The sequence below is a fragment of the Acanthopagrus latus genome, chromosome 3 (assembly GCF_904848185.1).
Source record: "Acanthopagrus latus isolate v.2019 chromosome 3, fAcaLat1.1, whole genome shotgun sequence".
Taxonomy (NCBI): domain Eukaryota; kingdom Metazoa; phylum Chordata; class Actinopteri; order Spariformes; family Sparidae; genus Acanthopagrus; species Acanthopagrus latus.
In genome coordinates this window covers 7485353-7510941 of record NC_051041.1, presented here as the reverse complement: position 1 = coordinate 7510941, position 25589 = coordinate 7485353, and the positions used below count along the sequence as shown (strand labels likewise).

Below are 25589 nucleotides of genomic sequence, written 5' to 3'. Positions count from 1 at the left end.
CGTCGTTCATGAGGCTGAGAAAGTGTTTGTCATTTGTAAGACAACAACAACAACAACAGGTAGACAGTGTGGATCACTGCGCACACACACACACACACACACACACACACACACACACACACACACACACACACACACACACACGAGGCGTTAATCCACTCCATTCCTGTTTGATTAGAAAGACAGATGGCGTCTCTGCGAGCTCACCAGCCTCCAAGCTCTCATGATGCCGACGGTGTGCATGTGTGTGTATGTGTGTATGTGTGCGTGTGTGCAGGAAAAAACGGCGAAGAAAACCATTGGCTTACGTGGCACGAGGAAAGAAACGCCTCGTGCACACGTTCACGCACGAGCACACACTCGCAGCAGGAGGCCGCTGCTGTGTCAGAAGGCAAGAAGCTTTCTTGTGTCCAATTTAGCCTCCTCTGTGTTCCTCCTCTCTCCCCCTTCCATTCATTTATTTATATCCCTTTTCTTTCCTCATCCGCTTGTAGCCCAGCAGCAACCACCTCCTTCTTTTCCTGCACGCCGAGCATGGGAGAAGAAATAAACACAACCCGGCCGCATACCTGGCTCTCCACCACGCACGCACAGCCCGACGAACACAAAAGCACCTTCACAACAGTTGAGAAGAGGACAGAGCTTACTCATTTACTTAACCTGGCCTTATGAGAACGCTGCATCTCAGATGACCCTCGTCCCTACTCCACCTGTTTGTGTTTTTTGTTCAGGTAAGTCGTGGATTTAGACGATAAACTTAAATTTGCTCGCTGATGATCTCCACTCAAGTGCCACGTGCTCACTTGTTCTACAGCTTTAATCAGCCTTCATTTTTAAATTAAATTGTACACTTCCTCATCGGCGTTTAGCTCGACATTCATTTTCCTTCACCTTGATACAGTAAACGACAAACTCTCTGCTTAAGGGCTTTCCTCGCTTGTTCAGCATCACCACGTCCAGCAAGCAGATCAGCAGCACAGCTCGTACTGTCTACTTCCTAAACATTTTGCTGGCAGCGCGTACAACCGCCATCACAAAATGCTAGCTTCATAAACACTGCCCTCCTGCTGCCGGCCGCGTCGTCAGTGTTTTATAGAGCAGATGACTTCAAAAAGAAGTGGGTGAAAAGTGATGGGAGAAAATGTTGTGTTTGTTTTTATCATATTGAGGTCGAGGTCCAAACCTTTGCTCAATTTTACGCTGTACTTTGTTTCGGAAACATTCCTGCCAGGCTGCAAAGGGCACGCCATCGATTTACACTTTGAGTGTCATGTGACGCACTGCTCAGTCTGGATCCGGTGGACCTTCACGTTAGGATTTTATCAATACTACTATTCTTATTGGTACTTCTTGTCGGTTCAGTTCTTTATCATTACGAAATAATTGCTTTTTACAAAGTTATTTTTAAAAAAACAGTACAGGAATATAATTTAAAGGGGCTCTGTGAAGTTTTGGAGAAGAAATTTCAAACTCAAACTTTAATATTTACAACATGAAAGAGGCGACAATACAAACTCAGAAATATTTACCTTTTCCATGAGTGAATAAACAAGCTGTTCTCAGAAGAAAATAAGGTCTACAGAACTCTGTGTGAAGCCAGAGAGGTGGCGGGGTCCGCCAAATGTAAGACAAACAGTAGGTTGTCCTTTAAGATCAGTTAGTTTATTTAGAACACAAAGAGCGTTTGTTTTAGTTTGTTCAGTCAATAAAAATCTTTCACTTCTGATTAAACTTCCCTTCCGAAAAACAACATAGTTCTCCTTTAATGCTTTAAATAACAGCAGCGAGCAAAAATCACTATAAACTCAATAACATCTCACTGGAACACAAACTCAAACTGTCGATAGAGTAATATTTCCTGAACACAGACATCAGTTAGAATCCGTCCTCCCTCCGACTGCAGGTCCCACCGGTGGACAAAGAGGAAGATCTAGGCTGTATGATCGAGTGCTTTCAGCTCATGAGAATTGAGTTTTCTTTGGACATTAAAAACAAAGGATTAACAAACAATATGCCTATATTAATCAAAACAGAGTATTGAACAAATTAAGCTCACTAGTATCAAACATTTCAAATGAAACCGAGCCCTTCACGTGTCCGAGTAGCCGACACGTTCGCTGCAGCCGTGGACTGGATGTGCTCAGAGACGCACACGGACAACCGCAGACACACAAAGTACACGCAGGTAGGAAGTACACACATGTAACAAGCGTCCACCCACGTGAAAAAATACATCCTCGTACTTTATATTCCACGGGCCAAACAATTACACCGACACACACACACACACACACACACACACAACTGTGGAGCTGCACGCCCGCGCACGGAAACGCAGCCCGCCTACACAAAATACAACCTCGCTTACTCATACGCTCTGCTGGCCAAACAAACAAACGGAGACACACACCCACACACACTCTCTCACACACTCACACAAACACACAAAAACCAGCCACTGGGGAGCAAATTCCATTTCATTTCCCGTGCTGGTAAGGAGCAGGCAGGGGAATCAATACATGCCGTCTCCAGCTGTGCTGAAGGGGGTTTTCGCTGCCATGGAGACAGATGTAGCACCGCTACAAACTGCTACTCTAATTCAATCCACCAGGGTTAACACACACACACACACACACACAAAGGGAGATGGAGGATGAGTGCTATTGTTGCTCTGGTCGGAAAATGCGATGCCAATACGAGCCACATAATGCGGGCGCAATTTAGGTGGAGCCACAGGGTGGAGATCAGCAGGAGATGCAGCGGTGAGGACACACACACACACGCACACACACGAATAATCCCTTTACCTGTGCACAGTACTGGGACTTGGCCACAGCCAACAGGAGCTTCAGTATGGGCTGAGACTGGGACACCAGAGGGGAGACGGCGTGGATGACCGCTGTGAACTTCGGGTACGGCTTAATACCTGAAACACAAGAGAAGAAAGACGGACGGTCACTCATCAAACGCGGCGTCGTGAATCTATAAACGGCGGCGGCTGGAACACGGCGAGCCGACCGTCAGCCATCAGTGCCATTTGAGGCCCCTTTGAAGAGAACAAAAGCCGAGAGGAGAACTGAAGGCTCTCATTCTCAGACACTTCAGAACTATTTTCAGTGAGAGACATCACTTGAAACGAGTCTGCCGGCAGTTCAAAAAATATAGATGATTTAATTGTCAGGGATCTACGATTTCAAGGCCCCTCCTCCCTCCCCCGTCTTAAAATATTCAGCGACGTTAATGTGTTTTGAAAATGCCACATCTCTTGATCACTGAATATTTCATTTTTAGGAAACTCTTCGGCTGTATCTGCATCGCGCCGAGCAGACGACTAAGTGCTGATGTGACTTTAAATTCACTCTGACTTGATGTAGGGACGGAGTAATCGAGGCTGAAAATGAGCAGGAAATAAGATATTGAGCAAGACGGATCATCGAGGACGTTCAACCCCCCCCCCCTCTAATTTAAATCTAATCTAGCCCGAACCAACAAAGCATGGCGCGGAGGAGAACGCATTACGCTCTCCTTTCCGCCACCAAGAAACTTTTTTTATGATGAGGAAAATATCTGCAGTCTTAAAAAAAATAAAAAAATAAAAAACAAAACTTGGTAAACTCTTTCCTGTGAGCTTGTGATGAGAAAAAGTTAAGAGTGTGCAGAGTTTTTCTCTAAACACCTGGGATGTAACTGTGCAACAAGCCCCGTTAAAAGACACTTTCATGAAATATTGAACAAAAACCTGGAGGATGTGGAGATGCATTCTGCATTCAGTGCCTGAATCTCTGCGGCTTTTTTTGCTTTTAATTACAGCCTGTATCAGCACATCCCATCTGCTGAATGTTTGCAGCGACAGGAAGGGCTAATTTAGGACTAGAGGACTTTTAATACCCAGAAAGAGACGCTATGTGGCCAAAAGTTTATGGACACACCTGTTTTATGTACTTTGTTTCAAACACGGAAAGTTTTCGTTTTGATATTTGGAGCGATTTGGCTCGTGACCTCTAAAATGACCCAATGAATAAGTGACTACTTGCGCCGATGGTCACACAGGGGGATTTCCCTTCTTATCAGACGACAAAACAAAAGGCAAAAACGCCCAACATTTCACAAGAACACAGCAAAGTTCAACTAAAATTCAAACAAAATTGTTCTTTTCTTTCCTGGCATCCTGTTAATCCTCCCCGCAGGCCCTCAGATTTATCTTGTGACCCTTTGATAGAGACCTGGATGGGAACAATTTACCAATTTTAGACGACAGTGTGCTTCCAACCTTATAGCAATGGACTTGAGGGAAGGCCCAGGACAGTTACCCTGTGCACAAGAAAAACAACAGATTCTCATTCCAGTTTCATTAAGTTTCCGTGTTTTGGAAGACGGAGTCGTGACCTGAAGCCCCATCCAGCAGCTCGGGGGATGACACCCAGACTTTAATCAGCCAACACCGACGGCCGACCTCCCCTGAATGGGAGCAAATGCCTGCAGACAGGCTCCAAAGTCTTTTTGTATTCTCCACAAACTTTTAGTCACAGTCTAGGTGTCTTGGCAGTTACACAGTAAGTTTAATGAAGGTTGCGCACGGCAAGGGTCAGGTATTGGTAAACTTGGTAAATTGATTATTATTGTCATTACTGCTATTTGTATAATTTCTTCAAGTCACCGTTTTGTTGAGTGACTGAAATCCTCGTCATCCTATTCATGGGCTGCAACTGGCGACTCATCGAAGCGAGGTGAAGTTAGTTTTAGGTTGGATATTCGGCAGATATTCACTCGGGTCCAGCCGCGACTTTACTGAGGTTCGCCCAGTGTTAGCAGCAGCAGGGGGACGGTTACCTCACCTCCCAGAGACATAAATATATTAATACAAAATAACTGCAGTTTTTTTCAAAATCTTCCATGTCATGTGGACCTGTGACTCCAAACTAGCAGATTGTATTAGTAAACTGGACGAATGAGACACTGACTTCTGAAACAGATTCTGTTTCTATAAGAAATCTATAATAATAAAGGAAATAATGGTAAAAAGTTCTCTAATGCTCAAGGGGTACTATCTCTTTCTTAGCTGAAGCCAACAACGGGACAGAATAAATGTAACGAGAGACATAGTGGAGCCGTAGATTTTCCTGCCTTTTTGTCTTTTGCCATTCACACCTATGAATGCTCTGTGCTCTGCTTAAGGATTTGGCCTAAAATACCTGATTTGGGCACCAAAAACATGGTTGGAGATGTCTGTAAGTCTGGTAAAAACAAAAAAAAAGACCAACATGCTTGAGAATTCCTGGTTTCTTGTCAAAAATATTATTACTTTTTTTTTGCCAGGCACAGCCGGCCATGTCTGGAGGTCGTCCAAAATATCCGTTTTTGGTGCCACAAACATCGCAGGAAATGTCCTGAAGTCTTGTCAGAAATATCAGCCATTTTTTGCTACACAAGAATGGAGATTTCCTGAAAAGTTTTGTAAAAATATTAAATTTTTGTAGCAACACACAGCTGGAACTTGTCCCTCGGTCTCCTTCAATAAGATCCAGCGGCATCACGCTTACAAATGTTGTACTGCAGTCTCAAAATGTGGTCACTGCATCTTATTCTGGTGACTGTGCTGGATTATCATTCTCAAGTACAGATACTGTTACAAGCTTCTAAATGAAACATTAAATCTACAAAGGCAACAGAAACAAGCTGCACTCCTGCTGCGTCTGTCTGAGTGTTAACATACACGATGAGAGTGAGTGTGCATCTTGTTATTTGCTCCCAGAGAACAAGTGTCACTTGAAAACAAACTTCGCCTCTTTGATTTCACTCTTTTACCCATCAGAGACAAGCCACCGTCTCCTAAACGCCCCATCCCGGTTTTAATTGCTTCCTCTTCGACAAACAAATAAACTCGCCGGCGCCGTAATCCACCGTGCTCATCCATTTTAATATCGGCTGTCCGCCCTGGTGCTCGATCAACTGAATTTGGGCGTTCGTGCTACCTCCGCCTCTGCGTTTGAGCGCGTGCCGATGATGATGGAGTGAAGAAGAGAGGGATGGAGAGGGAGGTTCCTGGGTCACAAATATGTGGCGGGGTGGGGGGAAACTCGGCGCTGCTGAACCGTAGCGGCAGCAGTAGTAGCAATGCTGACTCGAAAACCCGATGATGGACGGGCTGGTGCGTCGGCAGGACTAACACAAACATCCGTCAAAGGCCCGATCCTCCACTCCACTTGCTGCTAGACGCAGCCGTTCGAGGAGGCCAGCAGATCAGGGCTGGAGGCCATATTTCTGACGCTCTGACAAGGTCCAGAAAATCCACAGAAAAAAAACACAGAGCTTTCTTGTAAAAGAAGTGTGACAAACCATCTGGTGCCGGAATGATCGATGCTGAAAGCGTCTCAGGAGAAACTTTTCTGACCAGCCTCTACGGATCAGCTCGTCGCTGCGCAGGTGTGTACAGTTGAGGTGTGATCGCTGTTACGTAACAGCCCTTGTGTGCAGTTCAGCTGTATGTGTGTGTTACTGACCCAGTGTAGCGTAGTAGAAGGGGAAGTCTCCCAGGTATCCAGAGTACTGTGGCAGGGCGAAGAGTCCCCCGGGGTGACTGTTCCACATCAGGCTGCTCCTGGAGCCGTGCTCCAACACTCGGTCCTGGATGATCTGCACAAGGAAAGAGAATCCGACACATTAGACAAGAAAATTAACCAACAAATAAACTACTTAGAGACCGTAGAGATACAAATCAACACTCTAAAAGTATCTCTCCATTTTTTTTTTTGTTTTTGGTGAAGGCGTCACACAATGGGACATACTGAAGGAGACCTCAGGACAATTATTTTGATGGTTTCATGCCTAAACCAAACCAGCGCATAAGCACAGTGTGGTCACAGGATACAACTCAAAGTTGAATATCCCAACTTTTGGCCTTAATATAGGTTAAAGGAAAAGTTCAGCAAAATTAAAATTCTCATTTTCATTATCTATTTACCCCCATACTGATGGAAAGTCGTCCGCAAAACATTTCTGGAGCTCGCCAACAAAACAGTGTTGCAGCATTCTCCTAAACTGCCACTTGCAATGGAATGCAAGCTAATACTTTTAACTGAGCAGCTACAGTGAAGATTTCCACTGCACAAAGTGTGTAAATAACTTATTCCCAAATCTATTTTCGATCTCGAGGCTTCTGTCGTTGAGAAGGATGCGGCAACGCTGCTTCACTGTGAAGCTCCAGAAATGTTTTGAGGGCTATGAAACGAATGAGGGCAAATAGATAATTAATGAATGAATTCATTTTTGGTTAACTTTTCTTTGCGCATGCCCCGCCCAGACAGGTAGAACCCAATTATATTGGTGCTGCATGGTGTTAATTAGTTAGTGCAGTCAGAACTGAAGAATGCTCTTGGATGAGAAATGAAGCGTCTACAAGAAACTGAAACAAGTCCAGTTGCCTACGATACAGCACGTCATTACCGCGACCTGGATGACTGAGAACCTTCTTCAACAACCCAATTATACACTTTATCTCTTGCGGACAATCATTAGTCGACTCCACAGCTGCTTCACTCCTGAGTCTTTAGTTTTAATGTCGAAGATTCATCAAAGGAAATGTATCCACACATACAGAATACTGTACGTGACCAACATCACAGGGAATACGCCGTACATACAAGATTATGGACATGTAGAACAATCGTTATCGAACAAATCCAACAGAAAAAGAAGGTACATTCGCTGACAGGCTGGGGAAAAAACAAGTTTGATCTGCCTCTAAAGGAATTCTTGATGATTCGTGTTGCTCTGACAGCCACATTACCGGACAGACTCATGTGTTGCCAGGATTAAACTCATGCCGTGGAGTCTCTGTATACTGTATACTTTCCTGTTTTGTGAGGCTTCCTCCTCAGTTCAAGACGGCGAGTTCCAAAAAAAAAAAAAACCCTCACTAAACCCACGTTTGAATAAGGCTCCCCTCCAATCACTGGAGACTCGTAAAAATCAGACATATTTGCGCTGATAAAGGAACAAACGCTTGCCTTTCAGATCATGGCGGATGAAATATTAAGGATTTGATCAATGAGCCTTGTAATCGCACCTATAAAACATTTCACACTGCGAAATGAGTTTTTCACACACAGGAAAAAAAAAAAGAGAAAGAAGAAGAGATAGTAATAAATGTGAATGAATGCCAACACGGCTAATGTTCCAACTTCTCAATAACCTCATTTTTTTCGATTCGGGACGATATTCAGAGTGTTATTCAAAACCCAGTCAGTGAATTAGGGCGGCAGGAAAAAAACTGATATGAAAGTGAGTCTGTAGGCGTCGAGATGAAAGTTAGAAGCCGACTGAGCCTTCCAAATGTTTGCTTTGTATCACCTCAATAGCAGCTATCGATCGTGTCAAGAGTGAAATCGCTGCTGCACAAAAGCCGAGCTGAAATAAATCTGTGTTATTGTGTGATGTTTCCTCTGCAGACAGACCGAAAGGAGGGGCTTGCTTTCTTTTTTTTTTTTTTTCGCCTTGTAAACAGATCAGCAAGTCAAAGGCATCAGCGCTGGTCAGTCACACGGACAGACGGAGGCCATCAGGAACGAGCCAGACGAAGTCATCAGCTGTATCTAAGAGCACCAGTCAGTCAGGCCTGCCTCCATCCTTCCTGCGCCCAAATAGAGCAGTCAGTCAAACGGTCGGACGTGAGAGTGGGAGCGGTTTTCCTCGGCTCGCCCGCCGGGGCCGCTTGCTGAACAGGCGGGCGAGAGAGGAAAAGAGATATTGCTGCCGTGCCCTTGAGCCATTCTAAATTGCTTCAGTAAAACAGACACAGGTTTTTTTGCGGCCATATTTTATGGCTTCGCTATTGAATCGGGGAGGTGACGGCTGCCGGCTCCGGATGTATGAAAGGGAAAAGAAAAGGAGTCAGCCGGCCGAGTTTGAATAGTAAAAAGACGTTAATGATACACCTGGAGGGGGGTCACTGTAATGATATTGACAGAAAGCAACATGAAAATCCATCACGGGGAAGGCGGGGATGTGCTGAGAGAGAGCGGGGAAGAAGAAGAAGAAGAAAAAAAAAACAGCATTGGATGAGTATTTTTTGACTTCTCCTACCCTCGTCCCCCGAGGGCAGTCGATAACCATTTACCTCGGCCGAGCAGATTAACTCGGAATCCGTTAAGTTCCCTATAAAAACACCGCCCCGCCACCTTAAAAACCCCGAGCACCTCGCACCTTACGAGGGGCAATTTTGCTCGCATGGCTGCAGCTCCTCCCCCGTCGGCAGCCCTCAGCCGGGACATGATGGACGACTCAATCTCGCCCCAGAACAGCCACAATCAACCAATTAGAGCATGATAGATAAATCCTGCTTCTCCGGGAGTACACTGTGAGCTCGGCTTTAATAGGTGAGTTTAATAGGTGCACCGGCAGCGCGGGCGCCGGCCCTATATTGACCTTGTGATTGGTCGAAGCGCTTCCGCTTTCTGACAGGAAACGCGGCGTGGTAGGTTTAACTCTTGTTTCCCTCCTGCACACACACACGCACGCTGAGAGTTTGGAGTGGATGTGGGAAGTCAATAAAAAGAGTGTTTGGGAGGAGATTCAATCTGTCAAGATGTCGGAGTGTGTTGTGTATCATCGCAGATCCGCAGTGAGGAGGAAAGAGAAGAGGAGGAGGAGGAGGAAGGTGGTGCAGGGGGGTCGCAGCCTCGACAGGATGAATAAACCATGTCGCTCGTTATCTCGCGGGCTGCCACGGCAACGCCATTTACATGTGTCACCCCTGCTCCTCTTCACCCCTTTCTCCCACCACTCACCCGCTTTTTACAGGCCAGTCAGTCAGGATTAAGCGTTTAGCCCTCGCTGTGTACAAATGCGAGCACACACACACACACACACACACACACACACACACACACACACACACTCTCTCTCCGAGTCACGCTGAGACTTTCCAGAGTGTCACCTTGCTCTTTAGCGCTGAGTGACAACATGTCAGCGAGGTTATGCCCGGGTGGTACCATGTGTATCTGCGCTGACACACCTTGACACATGGAGATGCGTTTCCGACTGTGTGTGTGTGATAACAAACACCAGAGATGTAGAGCGAGCTGAAACCTGAAGACTCCACACACCGACGCCACGACGCATTACTCTGTGTGTTTTTAAGAGCGTGCCGGGGCTCTGTGTGTGAGATATTGCGAGGTGATACCATAAGTAAGATTGCGGCGTCGACGGTAATCTCGCTCCGAGGCTTTAGCGGCGCGGCGAGAGAGGAAATGAAATGCGTGATGGGATGCGCGGGGCAGGAAGAGGAAGACATTTGTAACCACGGCGTGAAAGCGAGCAGTAAGCCCAGGTGTTATCCCTGCATCTATAAACAACTTGTTTAAACTGAATAATGAGGGCTGGGGATTGGACGGATAAATTGTTTTTTTTCCCAATCGCAAATTTTTTTCTTAACCGGATCGTTGTTAACAAAAGCCTCGGGCGCGCCGCGATGCGAGGTCAGAGGGAGGGAGGGAGGCGTCCGGACTTAAAGTGACAGCCCACCTAAATCTGTCTTGGTGGTTTGTGGGTTTGTCCTTCGCGGAGAACGGCAGCTGTGGTCGGCGTGGATCCAGCCGCAGCCAGCTTTCATGGTGGGGGGAAAAGGTATTAATCCATCCTTTAAAACTTGTCAAAACGCACAAACTTTCAGAGTCAGGACCACAAGTTTATAACGCACGAGTGCTGGGATGGAAGGTGTTCGTTTATGGTGTCAGCAGGCTTCAAACAAAGTTCTTTAAAAAGTTTATGTCTGAACCCCAGATGTCTTACTCCACACAGGTCTTAGTGAACTGGTGGAGGCTGTGGGTAATATGCTTCAACTGTGTGGAAACCGATCAGAACTAGCTATCTGATTGACGATACGTCAGTTTGGAAGTTTTCTCAACTACTGTCGCTTCTTGTGAGCAAGTAGGACATGTTGGAACTCAATCTGAATCTTTGCATGTGGCCAGTTGGAACAACTATGACCACTATGACACGATGTATGGAGTAGTATCTTTCAACCCCAACCCCATTTTGGATCTAAAAGTGACTGTAGAGGTGCGAGACACCACAGGGGCTGTTTGAGAAGTTTCTATCGACTTTAACACCTCATAAACTCCCTGAAAAAAACGTCACTACTGGAATACGGAGCGACTGGTCACCGCTGTTCTCTGAAAACTAAAAGCTGTCACTGTCTCCTTCAAGCCTTCCTGGAGACGAGTGTTTGGCAGTAGTTAGAAGTTAGCAGTTAGCAAAACAGTGAAGCTATCTTTCCAGAAACTAGCCAGAGGACATCAGAGGGAAAACCAGAAGGATGCATTCAAATTCTAAAATACCACTGGTAGTATCTACAGAATGACGGAATCCACCATTGTGCGGCCTGAAACTGCAAGACAAATAAAACACTATCCTATTACTATCTACCAGCTACTACAACATGTCCTACCTCTACTAATACCTCTTGTAGAAAGTGTAAAAGATACACATAACATAAAATGCTTGTGAGACGTTCTCCAACATGTGCTGAAAAGTCCTTTTCAGCCCTCTTCAATCTTGCGTTTAGTCTCGGGCCAAAGACAACAAAAAATTGGCCCGACAGTAAAGCGGAGATTGCTGCTGTGACACCGCGGCCCCTCTGAGAGATAAAGTGGTGATGGGGGAGCAGGAGAGAAGGACAGTTGTGTGTTAGTGTTGAATCCTCACCTCCAGTGTGGTCAGCACTATCTTTTCCACAGACGAGAAGTAGGCCTCCCACAGGAACTGAGTCTGCTGTCTGAGGGACAGGATCTTATCCTGGTGGATGGAGCGGACGGTGGTCGGGATCTGCAAACAGACAAACGGCTCTCAGCGCTGATCTGGGACGGGGAGATTGAAACTGGTCCCCGAGGTGCACTCTGGGAAATTCCCATCGACAGAAAAAGCTTGTGAACTGAACTGTGGGCTGGAGCAGATACTGCAGGTGTTCAGAGCTGTCCTCCAGGGCAAGTCACAAGTTTTAATCAAGTCTTTGGATGCTGACAATTGAAAAGACTGAATGCTGAAACTGAATAAATAAGACCAAACAGTTTAATATCAAAAGTTGTGTTTCCATTTGTGTTGTAGGTCGAGTATCAGATCCTCGTGTGTGATTTAAGGGAATAAATTCACCTTTTTATGAAACATACTAGGCTTTTTAAAAAAAAATAGATATGAAGAATTTGAAGCTACCACCAGCAGCAGTTAACTTAGCTTAGCACGAAGACTAGAAATAAGAGTGTAAATTAAAAAAAGGAAACATCATGGTGGACCAAAAATGATTTTTTGTTTTTGTACTTGTTAAACAACAAGAGCAACAAAAACTAGTGAGCGTCTGGATGGAGCCAGGCTTGTTGTTTCCTGTGCTAAGCTAAGCTAACAAGCTGCTGTCAGTCATGTGAAGTGTCAGAAGCGTCCAGACGTTGACGTTTTCTTTGACAGTCTTGTCTTATTCCAAAGTATGAGTGGCAAAGGATGCCATTTCTAAAAGGTAGAATCTTATAGGAAAACTCTAGTGTTTTTAAATTGGACATCATTTTAAATCTTTTCAAGGGAATAAAGCAGCCAATTTACTGAAAAAATAACAGCAACAGCAAATATTAGTCATCAAACTGTGTTAGGGCAGGAAAGCTGAAATGCATTTTTGCTGCAGTTTGTGTGCACTTCTGTGCTGAAGTGCTGTGTAGTTTTGTTCATTTGTGAGTTTATTCGTCTTAATAAAAGAGGTTAATGACGAAGGAAAAACTCATTTTATCGACTCTGCAGTACAAACTGTCCGTCCCAACTGAGAACTATTTTGTTGTGGAAGAAAACAAGCTGTCGTGCTGGTTTCTAACTAGTTTAAATAGAATGCAAGCACTTTTTACATTTAGTGAAAAACGTGTATTAATATAAACTCTATGTACCCCATCTATGTGAGCATCATAGTGCACAGTCCCTAAATCCACAGACAGATACAGTGGTGCTGAGCTCAGATGGAGCTGCTCCATTATAAAAGCTCAATGTCAAACAATATTATTACACACTTCATTCAAATTAAGATTTAATGGGCATATAATTACTTTTTCGCCCATGAAGTTCAAGCAATTCCGACCGAATCCATTTGCTCGTTCTATTTATCTGCACTCTCAAATAACAATGTGAGGCTTTGCGTGGCATTCTCAAGGACTCGGAGTATGCCGCCGGAATTCTGCTCGACTGACAGCCGCTCCACGAGAAAAGACAAAAACAAGAACGAGATCTCAGATAATATCAGAGGAGAAGGGAGTGTGTGTGTGTGTATGTGTGTGTGTGTGCGCGCGAGAGGTTTGTGTTTCGGGAGGGAGAGGACGTGTTCCTGTCTCCCTGTCCGGTGTTCAGTTCTCAGGCGAGGTGCGGGTGCATGTGGTCTACCAGGGGCCCCGTTTACCTGCAGCAGGAGCCTCTCGTCGCCGATGACCGCCGCCGTGTTCCAGTCGATGATCTCGGAGAAGGGCAGCTCCCAGCCGTTACTCAGCATCACCGGCACACACGCAGCCTGAAACACACACACACACGCACACATACAGAGTGAAGCTTGGACGTGATCCTTTACAAACACAGTCACAAGCGGCTAACAGCTAAATGACAGATTCGCTACATATTGATCCTCATTATTATTAAAGCTGCGATATGAGGCTCTTTTCTGGACTGGATAACAATCGATCAATCTTTGTGTTCATACCTACAAAAAAAACCCAAAACACCCTCATTTGGTAAAATTGTATTTTCTTTGATTTTCGAGCTGTGATTTTGGAGTTGTCACACTTAAAACCCACGAGTGAAGCTCGCAGCAGCCGCGCAGAGAGAACGGGGAAAAAAAACAATGTTGTCCATGAATGGCAACTTAATCATCTCCAGACTTGTTTGCCGTTTCAGACTAGAAATGTCATTAAAAGGGCTGAACTTTAATAACCGAGCGGGGAAAAGCAGCTCCAGATATAATTACAATTATTAGTCCTAATTATACGAGAAACAGTTGCTGCTGAACCCTTTTTTTTTTCCATCCATTAACGAAAATGTGAAAATACATGTACTTAAAGCTCTGTTCGTGGATGTCTGGCCACTTGGGAGCAGCAGAGCAAGCTGGAAACACAGCGCTGGTATAGTACGACCTTATCGAGCTCATACTGTGGTTGTGTTAGCAAACATGGAGCAACACGTCGTCTTTGTGGCCACGAGCTCTTGAGGGAAATCAGCCTGGCCGCCTGAATAAACGGCTGGCCAACGTGACATAGTGACACTTGGACAAAACATGTCATACAACGTTCACGACACATTCTTACGACCCTTTCATATACGGAGCTGGAGTGGATCATGGTGGTGGAGCTGCAGGCGACGGGTAAGCTAAGCAAGTGACCGCAGTTCGAGACTGGGTTTCAACATTTGTAAGCAACGCACCAATGGTTACCTCCAGTTAATTTCAAGCTGTGTTTGTGGCGACCAAAGCAGGTATTTTAACCCGAACACAACCTTTTTTTTGAGCCGTCTGTGCGGCTCTGGTCGGTGTCACGTGACAGTCCTTGTTTGCGTTTTGTTGGGCGGTTGAGCGCTTTGTATTGGCGGCTGCTCATGGGAGAGAAATCACTCTGATTGGACTTTCAGGCGAGCAGATCGGTGCACGAAAAGAGAACCGATTATAGGAAAGGAAGGACCTTATCCAAGATTGAACCCATTTAGCGCAGCTTGACCTTATGTTTTCATCTCCACCTCTTCACCAGAGCTGTTTGGAACTTCTGGCTATATTCTCCATTAGAGGCAGTTGAGCTACTTTCTTTCATGCAGGCACAGAACATTTGTAGTCCTTAAAGTTCATCACTTCCACATTACACATATATAGATATATTCATCACCTGTGATTCAGAAAAAAAAAAAACATGAATGTAACCTAAACATCCAAACCGAACGTGTTGCTTGGATCACAGTGCTGAAATTCTAAGATGAGACATGAGCTGAGCACTGAGCAGCTTCTCCATCTGATGTACAAGAAACGATGACTGATACGGACACGAGCAAAATGAGCAGCCACTTGCTGGAGAGCAGATCAAACAGAGTCGGTGAAAATTAAATGTTGGGACCGAGCTGCACATACACAAGCGCACAGAAAAACATAAAAAACATGAATTCACTGTGGCGCACAAAACCGGTTGTCAGAGAACCGCGAGAACTCGGAGACTGCACAAAAAGAATTTCTTGATTACATTGCTTAATGCTTCTGTTTCTGATTCTGTTTGTGTTTATTTGATTACTGAAAAGAGGTTTGAATCATTTATGAGCCTGAAAATCAACGAAGGAAAAAAAAAAGAAAGAAAGAAAAAAAAAAAACGCGACCACGCTCGGTCTGCTCGGGTTGTTTTGATTTCAGGGCCACTCGTCTTTTTTGCAGCTGCACCTGTTGACACTTCGCCATTAAAAAAAAAAGAAAAAAAAAAGCAGTAACGTGAGGTTGCTGGAAAAAGCTAATTACTAAAAGAATAAAGGGAGCAGAAGGCATGATGGAAAAAAAAGAGCAGAAAAGAAAAAAAGATCAGAAGTCAGAAGAAAGTGGATAAATAGATGAATTATAAAAAAAAAAGATGAAAAGAGGGAGGCTGAATGTGACCTTTGGCAAAGGAGTGGCGGAGGGATGGAGAGATGAGAGGAGAGGTGGAGGGAACAGCTGGTGTGTGTGTGTGTGTGTGTGTGTGTGTGTGTGTGTGTGTGTGTGTGTTCGTGGTGGGAGTTTGATGAAATGACGGCCCTGTCACTCCCGGGTCATAAAGGTGTCAGCTAAAACCAGAGCCGGCCCTCGGGCTCTGCTGCTGTCTGCTCCAATAACACACACATACACACACACACACACACACACACACACACACACACACACACACACACACACACACACACAGAGCTGACCTCTATTAGGAATTGCTTTCTCATGCAAAGACCAGAGCCTGTAAATACCCTCTGTCGTCTCCGAGACGGCGCGAGTCGATGAGATGGAGTGAGTCAGACGAACGGAGAAAAGGAGGAGAGGGCACATTTTCCTCCTGAGTGAAGTATGCCGCTGTGTGTGTGTGTGTGTGTGTGCATGTGTGCATGGCTAGCCGACAGTGAGATAAGCGCACTTATGTGGGTGCACTCCGTGGACGGAGGTGTGCGGTAAGGAGAGCTAAAGGACAGTGCAGTAGTAATGCGGAAAAGAGCGCCGCGCAGTTACAGGACCGGATGAACGGGCGGAGTGAAGAGGAGAAGTGAAGTGCGTTGGTTTCCGAGTGAAGTGGAGGTAAACGCAGGTACAGTATTAAGAAATGACTCTTTACCTCACGGGTTATTACGGCTGAACAGGATAATGAGGCGCTGCAGCACAGTCGGGCGTGGAGCAATTTCAACTCTTACTCTGGCACGCTCTGAACTTCACCTTGACACGCTATACGTTGTTTGAAAGCACATGAATAAACCTTTTCAACATTCCTATATCACCAAAGCAACAACTTGATATTTCCCAGTGAAGGCGAAGAAAAAAACAAAAAAAACACACAATTTTGCGGCAGTGAATTTGGTTAATTGTAACTGTGACTAACAGCACGTTCATATCCACCGGTTTCCTGAATAATCAGCAGTCAACTTTTACAGAAGAGCATCCTGACTGGAATCGTCCCAAACTGGAATGGTCCTTGCAGGTCCCCGGACAGAAAGGCTCTGCAGCGGGAATCTACAGAGCACCAGCGACATCAGTGAAGGATTATAAAAAAGATGGTACCCACCCCCCGCCACCGTCTGTTCACCCTGCTGCCATCTGACAAGAGATACAGAACAGCTACTTTTTACCTCATCATCAATTTTTTTTTACCTTGTTTGTGAAACGTGCAGTAAGTGAAATGCATAGGTGTCATTTTCACTTTCATTCAGGAGATCCGCGCTCGTCAGAAGTCTCAGAGAGTTTGGAGCCGACTCTTCCTGCCTTTGTTTTAAATGCCCTCAACACCTGTTTGGAACCAGCGTCCGTGTTTTATCGGTCGGAAATACCGACTTCCTAACTTCCGATCTACATGGAACGCACCATCGGTCCTCGTCTTCGCCCTCCTCTCTTTGTCAGCTCCTGTTCCAGTCCGTGTCCCTGCATCAGCTCCTCACTGGTTTGAACCCATTTGACTGACTTTTCTGTATTCCTGCTTGCTCTGTTTCTTTTCATACCTTTTGTGTTTCACCTGTTAGATTTTGCATTGTTTTGATTTGGTTTTTAGATTTTAAACCAGTTTATCATTAATGCTTGATTGTTTTTCCATGTCTTGCTTTTAGGTCCCGTTTGGTTAAACATGAACAATTTGCTGTTGGATATCTGCTGAAATTAATCAAGTTCACGGTGAAATTCATTCTTACCCCCTCTAAACTCCATAGAGCTGCCCGTCAGAAGAGAAAAGGACTGTCACTGCATCAAAAGTTTTTAAGAACAGAAACTATGGAAATTTTTTTATGACTGTGTTCAAAACTGAGTCCTTGTTATAAGGTTAAATTAATATCCACAGTTAACATTGTTGACAGAGTTGTGTGGGGACGGCATTGTGTGTAGGGGGGCAAATTAAAGTGTTACAAGCTAAAATACAGTTTATAGGCAGCTAATCTCCTCAGCGTATTGTTTATAGTCATGACATCGCTGCTCCGTAAATGAGGACGGTAATGATTTCGTGATCCTTTAATACAACCGTAGATGTAGCACCATTAAAACAAAAGCTAAGCAGGAGGCTGAGCGTGGGAAGACGCTCTCTGTTTTCTTCCTCATATTGCTGGTAGGCATGAATTTACAGCGTGAGCAGTGCTTTCTCAGAATAAACGCTTTTCTTACCTGCAGCGCCTCGAGGAAGCGAAAGGAGCCCAGTCGCCTGCCGCGGGGCACCAAACAGAAGGTGGAGTTGTGGAGCATCTCCTTGTAGTCGTACCTGCAGAGACACAACGCGAGCGATGAGTTCACTGACAACCAGCAAGGACGTGATGTTTACAGCGACACGCTCACATGCATTTGTGCAATTAGAGGAACACATACATGTTTATTAGTTTTACCCTTCTTAAATGTTATAATTTATTATGTTGTTTTGAACTCTTATTTTTCCAGGTTGTATTGGTCGAGAAAAAAGCCAAGACACTTCCCTAAACAGAAACCATGGTCTGCTCCCTTCTGCTGCACGTACTTGAAACATTTTCAAGTTTTTGTCACGGGATGCTTTTCCAAAAATTTGACATAATGTCCAGTTCGAGCGCAGCCGTGCTGCACAGGCTCAACACACTGCTTTACCCAAAACACACATTTCCAAGGCGTGTGTGAAGCAGTCATATCTCTGTGTGATGGAGGCCTTATTCTAAGCAATATCTTTCGTAAGTAGTCCACTGCCTTCACAATCATTCATCGGTTAGAGATATGTTTGGAGTTTTCCATTTAACCACTGAACTGATCTTGGCTTGATGCCAGAAAAAAAATGTGCTGCATTAAAAGTTAAAGGAGCAGACAAAGTACACACAAAGTCACTTGAATGATAAACTAAACAACACAAAATAATGACAGCACTTCCATCTGTCGCTATTCATCAACTGACTCCCAACACAAAAAGGGGCTGTAAATGGCTTCAATGTAATAATATTAGTTTTTCTATTTTTAAAATATTTTCTCTTCGTGCTTTGTATTTTATTTCTCAAGGGCGATTAATCGATTAATCGTTAACATCCCTGATCCGAAACAGTTTCATCTGGAGGTCAAACCTGAAGCAGCTGCCTTCAGTTTCTCCTCCAGATGTGTTCGAGTAACGCCGGGGGTTCGTTTGCATCCCGTCTCCGCTGCCGTTTCCTTCCTCATGTGACTTATTTTTAGTGACGCTCGAGAGCACAATGTTGTTTTCTACTGACCAAAACTGAAATCGTTTCAAACACCCCGCTTTCCTTTTTCAATAAAAAGCCACCTTCCTCCTACCTCCCTCTTTCTTCCCTCTCTCCTCCTATCTCCCACACCACATGCTCCTTTGCACCCCCCCAACTCTCCTCCACGCCCAACCTCCTCCATCCCTCTATCTCTTACAGCAGGAGGCTGATGCTCCCTCCCTCGCTCCCTCTCTCCCCTCTTCCTCCTCCTCCTGCCCCCTCATCCTTCTCTCTCTCCAGTGAGGTGTGTCTTATTGCTCTCCAAACAGGGTGATCAACCCTGCCAGGGGTAATGAGCTGAGAGTGACACCTGCTTCCACCACACAGCTGGCTCTGTGTGTGTTCGTGTGTGTGTGAGAGAGAGAAACACGGATGGACAGAAATAGAGAGGAAGTGTGTATCGGTGCATGAGTGTGTGTCTGTGTTTGTACGCTGCTTTTTCGAACATAAGCGATGTCACACAGATGGACAGAGGGAGATATTACAGCGTTTGTTAATCTCTTTGCATACATTATTTACTTTCTACTTCTACCTCTATCTCCCACAAACACACACACACACACACACACACACACACACACACACACACACAGAGCTAATAAATGCTACCTGAAAGCTAACATGATGTCCAAACAGCGAAAAACTTGGTCTGCTTTCTCTTTTGAGCCATTTTCACCAATAAACTGCTTTGTTTAGGCAGTTTTCAGTCATATGTTCAGTCATAGTCCAGACACTTAAGTAAAAAGACATCTGAGTCTCCTTCTCTGTGTCTGTTGCGCCTTTTACATCGTTTCGTCTCGCTACGTCTGCCGTGCATGATATGCAGCGCTTAAAATCAGTCCTGTGATGTTGGGAAGGCAGCGTGAAGTGATGCAAAATAAAAAATGTGGTGAATTCTATAGCGCTCTCCCGGTTTACTGACCGCTCGAAGCACTCGTCTAGATCACCCATTCACAGGCCGATGGCAGAGGCTGCCGTGTAAGATGCCGACCTGCTCATCAGGAGCAATTGGAGTTCAGAATCTTGCTCAAGGATTCACTTCATCCTGCAGCTGGGGGAAGCCGGAGAACTGAACTAGCGACCTTCCGATTACCGGGACGACCTGCTCCACCTCCTGAGCTACCACCGCCTGAGATATAATCAATGATTCCCCCTCAAATGCATTAAAACTAGAGCAAAACAAGCTTGTTTTGAAAATGTAAGGAGCAGAAAAACAAGTCCAGGTACCTGAAAAATCTACCCGAGCGCAGCAACTTCCCACCTCTGCACATTTCATCCCCATCATGCACCCCAAAGTAGGTTCCCCCGCTGCAAGAAGACACCGATCACAACTATAAACTACATCTCGCTGCTCATAAAATGTGTTTTATTATGTACGACAAATTGGGAGAAACGCAGAAATGAGACGGTAATTATGCACTGTGGTTCCTCGAAGAAAAACAAAGAGCATTTTCTGCTGCTGATGCATTTTTAAAATCAATTTACATACAGATTTTTTTCTTTTCATTATCATTCATATCTTGAATCAGATCTTTAATAACAATTATCAAAAGTGATGTTTTCTTTCGGTGAAAAGTACAACAACAACAATAACAACAAAAGATGATAATAATAATAATAATAATAATAATAATAATGAGCCCCAGGGGTTGTTCAGGTTGGGGGGTTAAGAGACTGGTGAGGCAGAAAATCATTTCTCATTTAGCCATAATCTATACAAGGTGAAGGTTACAGGACACACACACACACACACACACACACACACTCACTTTATGTGCACATTCTGCTCTATTAATGATGCCGAGGCTGTACTGTGGCTTGGTACAGTGTGACAGTGATTGCTGATGCTGCCTTCTGTGTGTGCCTGTGAATATGGACCGAGCTGACAGAGCAAAGCTGGAAGCCAAGTACTAAGTTCACGAACATACACACACACACACACACACACACACACGCACGCACGCACGCACGCACACACACACACACACACACACACCACACAAAGGTGTTTGCTGATGTTACCGCTGAGATGCTGCCTCGTCTCCTCTTCAGCCGAGCTCTAATGAAGTGCCGGGACATGACAGCATGTGATAAAATCCCACCCTCATTCACACCTACATGCTTAACGTTCTGTGTGGCACATTACGCCGTTATTGTACCCACACACACACGCACACACATAGACACACACACACACTAGCAGATTCGCAGACACACACACACACACACACACACACAGCGTGAGCGAGCGACAGCTGCACGCCCTCACATTGACATTCCGTCACCTGTCGATGGAGACGAAGAAGCTATCTTAGCCCATATTTCCACACCAGCTGTCTGCTTGGATGGTGTCTGTTTGTGCATGTGCGTGAGTGTGTGTGTTCATGTGTGCATGAGTGTGTGTGTGTTTGTGTGTGCATGTGTGTGTGCAACAGCCCCTCAAACAGACCAGCATCTGATGGCAGTGAATATCAATGTGTGTATTTAACACGCAGACGGCCTGTAAAATGGTTAATCTAACCGCTGAGCTTTCATGTGCGTCTCCTGCATGTTTAACCCAACACGAATGTTTTCTCTGTTTGTGCCTCTCTGACCTAATCCGTCACAGGAAGAACTCCGTCTCGGTTCTTTTGATTCTTTATAACCGATAAATCTCTCAAAACAACCTCCGGCTTTTACGGAATCGCAAATTTCTGGCTGCAACCCTCCCTCGTGATTCACCTGCTGTGCACCTTAACCCCACTACGACTCGCACGTAAAAGAGATGATTTTCTTTTTTTCTTACAAGGGAGCGTGGGTGGTTTAAAGATTTGAATGAGGTGGGGAGGTCACAGGAGGAGCTCCACATGAGGACGCCGCCACCCGCCGCGCCAACCTGCCCTCGCCTCCCCGCTCCTTCCAACTCCTCTTCCTTCCCTCGAAACCTCCCGCTGGTTTGCACTTCACGCAGGGTTCAGAGGCCACAGCTTGCTTTTTCGCTTTCTTTTTTCGTTCCATCTAAAGACTTCCTTCTTTGTCTCCTCGTGACCTTGAGCCTGCGGAGTGAAGCCGCAGTCGAGCGGGGGCTGTGATCGTGCGGTTATTTTTATTTTCTGTTGTAAATATGACTGTGTGTTTGTAGCACAGAGTGAGCGTGGGAATGATACTGCAGAAGTCAGCAGACAGAAATAAAGAGTGTAATAAAGAGCGGGAGATGACCTCTGCGAGTGCACCCCGTCGCTTTTGTATGCAAGTGGGAGTCTGTTTGAGCGCACGTGTCAGCATGTCCGACAACTGGTTTAGAAACACTTCTCCACGAGTTGCCGTGGCAACCTGTCATTAAGCGCCTTCAACTTTATTACACGGCATCAGCATCAGCAGACGGGAGGTTGGAAACTGTGTTTTTATTAATTAAAACACATAACTGTTGCTGAATCAGACACCACCTTCTGCTCCCTCACAGTCTGATCCTCAGATACTCACTAAGTTTCAATGATTTAAAATGTCCCTGTAAGAGTGAACAACACGGCAGGTTAAAGGTTTATCAATTTTTCCTTCTTAAAAACAGGGTTGCACAACAAAATGAGTTGTAGTCCCTTTACACTACTCAAGGAAAAGTATTTATAATGGTTGAGGATGCCTGAGGAGTGAAGCTGCTGTGACTGCGGCTGGGGTTGCTGTTGTCTGCAAGTATCACTCGGGGTCTGCTGAATAAAATGTGATTTACGAGGCTGCTGAAGTTGAAGTTGATAAGAGAAACAAAGGAGTGGGGTTCTCATTAGGGGTTGACTGGTGTTTTTTTGGGGGGGTGATAGATATTATGGGGGAGACAGAATACTACTTTCTTTGGAATAACCTCATTTGGTTACTTACTATTCTCCAGTAATACTTATACAAGCACTAGAACCGGACCAATACTCCAAAAATTCCAATATTTACACATCAACAGATACACATTTCTTGCAGTGATCCCTAAAATGTGGTTATCAGGATATTTGATGGTTTAACAATCCACTTTATTGTCCAAAATGACATCTGGCACTGAAACAGTAAACTTCACAAGGAATCTAATAAGTATAAATGATTGCAGGCATCTTTTTTCTGCATCCTGTTCTGGAAACAAAGTTCATATTGGCACATTTTGGACAACACATACTGCTATAGGCAAATATCAGCTGATGATATTGGCAGACTGAAATATCACTGACGAGCAGCAAGCACATTTGAGTTCCGTTTTAATGTAACTAGAGAAACTAGATGATCAGAACTGACTGATGAGAACGACAAATGTAAGTGAGTTTTCTGTTTTTGTTACTGTCATACAGGAGAGTCACGGTTCCCACACACTGAACATGGCTTTATGTAACCTCACCTGTGGCCCTGCATAAGAATTGCAGCCGGCTAATTATATCTTTGGCTTTGTAAGTACTGTTATAGCGAGCTAATTAGTGTGCAGACGCTGGCATCTTAAATCCAAAGCATATAAACACACTGTTTTCACCAAAACATGCAACATTTCTCCGTGAAATGCAGTCAAGTTTCAGCACAAAGTGGCATAAAACAGACACAGTTTAGTAAAGCAGCTCAGACTTGGATTTCGCATAGATGTGTTTTCTTGCGGGAGCCCAGATTCCCAAAGGTGAGCGCTTGGCAGGCAGCCACCCGGTCTTTCTGGTGCCGTGTGGGCACCCAGCAGGCGCCTGAACGTGGAGCTTCCGGGTGAAGAAAACACAAAAACCGCAACCAAGCCGGAGTGTCTTCCAGGGAGTGGGGAGAAAAGACATCCAATTTACTGCTTATTGAGACCGTTGTTACATTAGCCTCCTGGACTTCTCTCGCTAATTTCTTTGTCTTCCAGAGTGTGTTGTGTGTCTGTGTGAAGGAACGGGTGTCTGGAGGTCTGGGGATGGCTGGAACAAAAAGCCAGGGAAGTGTTTTTTTGAGTGGTATTGTAGTGGGGATTGTGTGTGTGTGTGCGCGTGTGTGTGTGCGCGCTCATGAACAGAAAAGCATCCCCCAGTAAAGCCTCGTAAAATTATGAATTTATTACAAGAGAAAACTCCTCTCGCTGTGTCCTTCTGCACATGAGAACGAACCCTCAGATGTGGTGGCTGCACATCAAAGTGTGCTGAAGTTATTATCATGATGGATGTCACGCCGCAGATGTGCTCGCTTGTCTGCTAAATAACTCCCGAACAGACTAAGGACAGATTCCAGCAGTAATTAAACAGCAGCCTCGCACTCCCCCATAAACACAAGTGTCTAAGTCGAAGCATATTGTTGTGTGTGTTCCCATGAGAGTACGACAGATGTGCAGGCTAAGTGAGCTTGTGGGTAAAAAAAAAAAAAAAAAAATGAAAGAGGGGGCATCATTGGCTCCTGACTAACTGAGACAAAGTGTGTTTGCTGAGGGAGAGTGTGTGTGTGTCATATTGATAATGTGTACACACATGCGTATACAGACAGATATGAGTGTGAGAGAAGAATCAGTAGTGTGTGTGTGACTGGAATGTGTGTGTCTATGTGTTTGTGTGTATCTGCCCCCTCTAACTTTCACCCTCTTTACGTATTTACCCCGCAGCTGTATTCGGGGGGGTGGGGGGGACGCTGAGTCAGCATCTCCATGTGTGCATCCAGATGTGCGCCTCTCCGTTCTGACCCCGTCTTCCTCCTGCTCCTCCGCTGCCACAACGCCTGCTGTACTCTGCGACTAATTCATTAGCCTAATTAGCGCTCATTAGCCGGCTTATGCTAGTTCCAATTAGCATTCTAGCATGGAGTGACCCAGAGGTCTGCCTGGCAAAACAAACAGGCTTTTTTTTGTGGTCAGAGGCGTGACGACACTGAGGACTGTCCACACTGTTAAGAGTTTCCTGTAGTCCAACTCTGTAGAGCTCAGCGGGGGGGTGTACGGTGCTTTAGCACAGCTGAGCGCTCATGAAGAAAATGACGCCATGGTGGCTGGTTTGACAGGTGAGGGCAACATTTAAGAGTTTTGTGTAATAATGCGGGGCAGCAGAATCAGCAGCACAGGCTGTAATGTGCACACGGAGTCCACGTCTCCACTACAATGACAAAGACAGACACAAAAACCAATCACTGGGATCACTTTCAGAGCGGTTTTAATCATCTTTGGCGCCACGAAGCCCAGGAAGCTGCGATGGCACAAAATGGAGTCGGCTGAACTTGTTTCGGTCGAACATTTGCATGCTGAGAGGTGAGCCGAAGCATTAAAAAGGGCTAAACCCCCACAAAAGAAAAGGGTAGTAACTGCTAGCTTGTTTACATTGGTATCGTTAGAGACCACGTGAGAGTAAATTGCTGTTTTTCAGCGTGGAGTTTGTTGTCGTGTCCTCCAAGAGACACTAAAATGCAGAAAGTGGTAGGAAGGGGTGGAAGGACCTAATAACAATAAAGTGTTTGTTCAACCAAGGAACCTTCTGTTTTCATTTGGCTGAAGAACCTGTTTATAAGATAGTGACAAGGACTGATTCGAAAATCAACCATCAGGAGGTTTAAAGGTCGCTGTAGTCAATAATAATGTTGCTGTATGTTGTGATACCATGATATTCTCTCAGGTGGTTATCGTACTACGAAAATGTCCATTTTTCCACATCCAATGAGGTCCAATGAGTTCATCTAACCTTTTTCTGACTGCCAAAACTTAGGTCAGGCTTAAAATCGAGGTG

General features: G+C 45.1%; 2 protein-coding genes across 2 annotated transcripts in view; one reads left to right on the top strand and one right to left on the bottom strand.

The window, feature by feature from the left end:
• Positions 1–138, top strand: part of med30 (mediator complex subunit 30) — a 60207-nt gene extending 60069 nt beyond the window's left edge. Inside the window, exon 6 of the transcript XR_005074162.1 lies at positions 82–138. The gene's annotated coding sequence lies outside the window, so the exon portion shown is untranslated. The remainder of the gene's footprint in view (positions 1–81) is intronic.
• The window catches only part of ext1b (exostosin glycosyltransferase 1b), a 123039-nt gene that overhangs the window by 18554 nt on the left and 78896 nt on the right, over positions 1–25589 (bottom strand). The window contains exons 2-6 of the mRNA XM_037092249.1: positions 17858–17951; positions 13424–13531; positions 11704–11823; positions 6501–6633; positions 2808–2926 (exon numbers count right to left, since the gene is read on the bottom strand). Coding sequence (XP_036948144.1) covers positions 2808–2926; positions 6501–6633; positions 11704–11823; positions 13424–13531; positions 17858–17951 — 574 coding nt within the window. The remainder of the gene's footprint in view (positions 1–2807; positions 2927–6500; positions 6634–11703; positions 11824–13423; positions 13532–17857; positions 17952–25589) is intronic.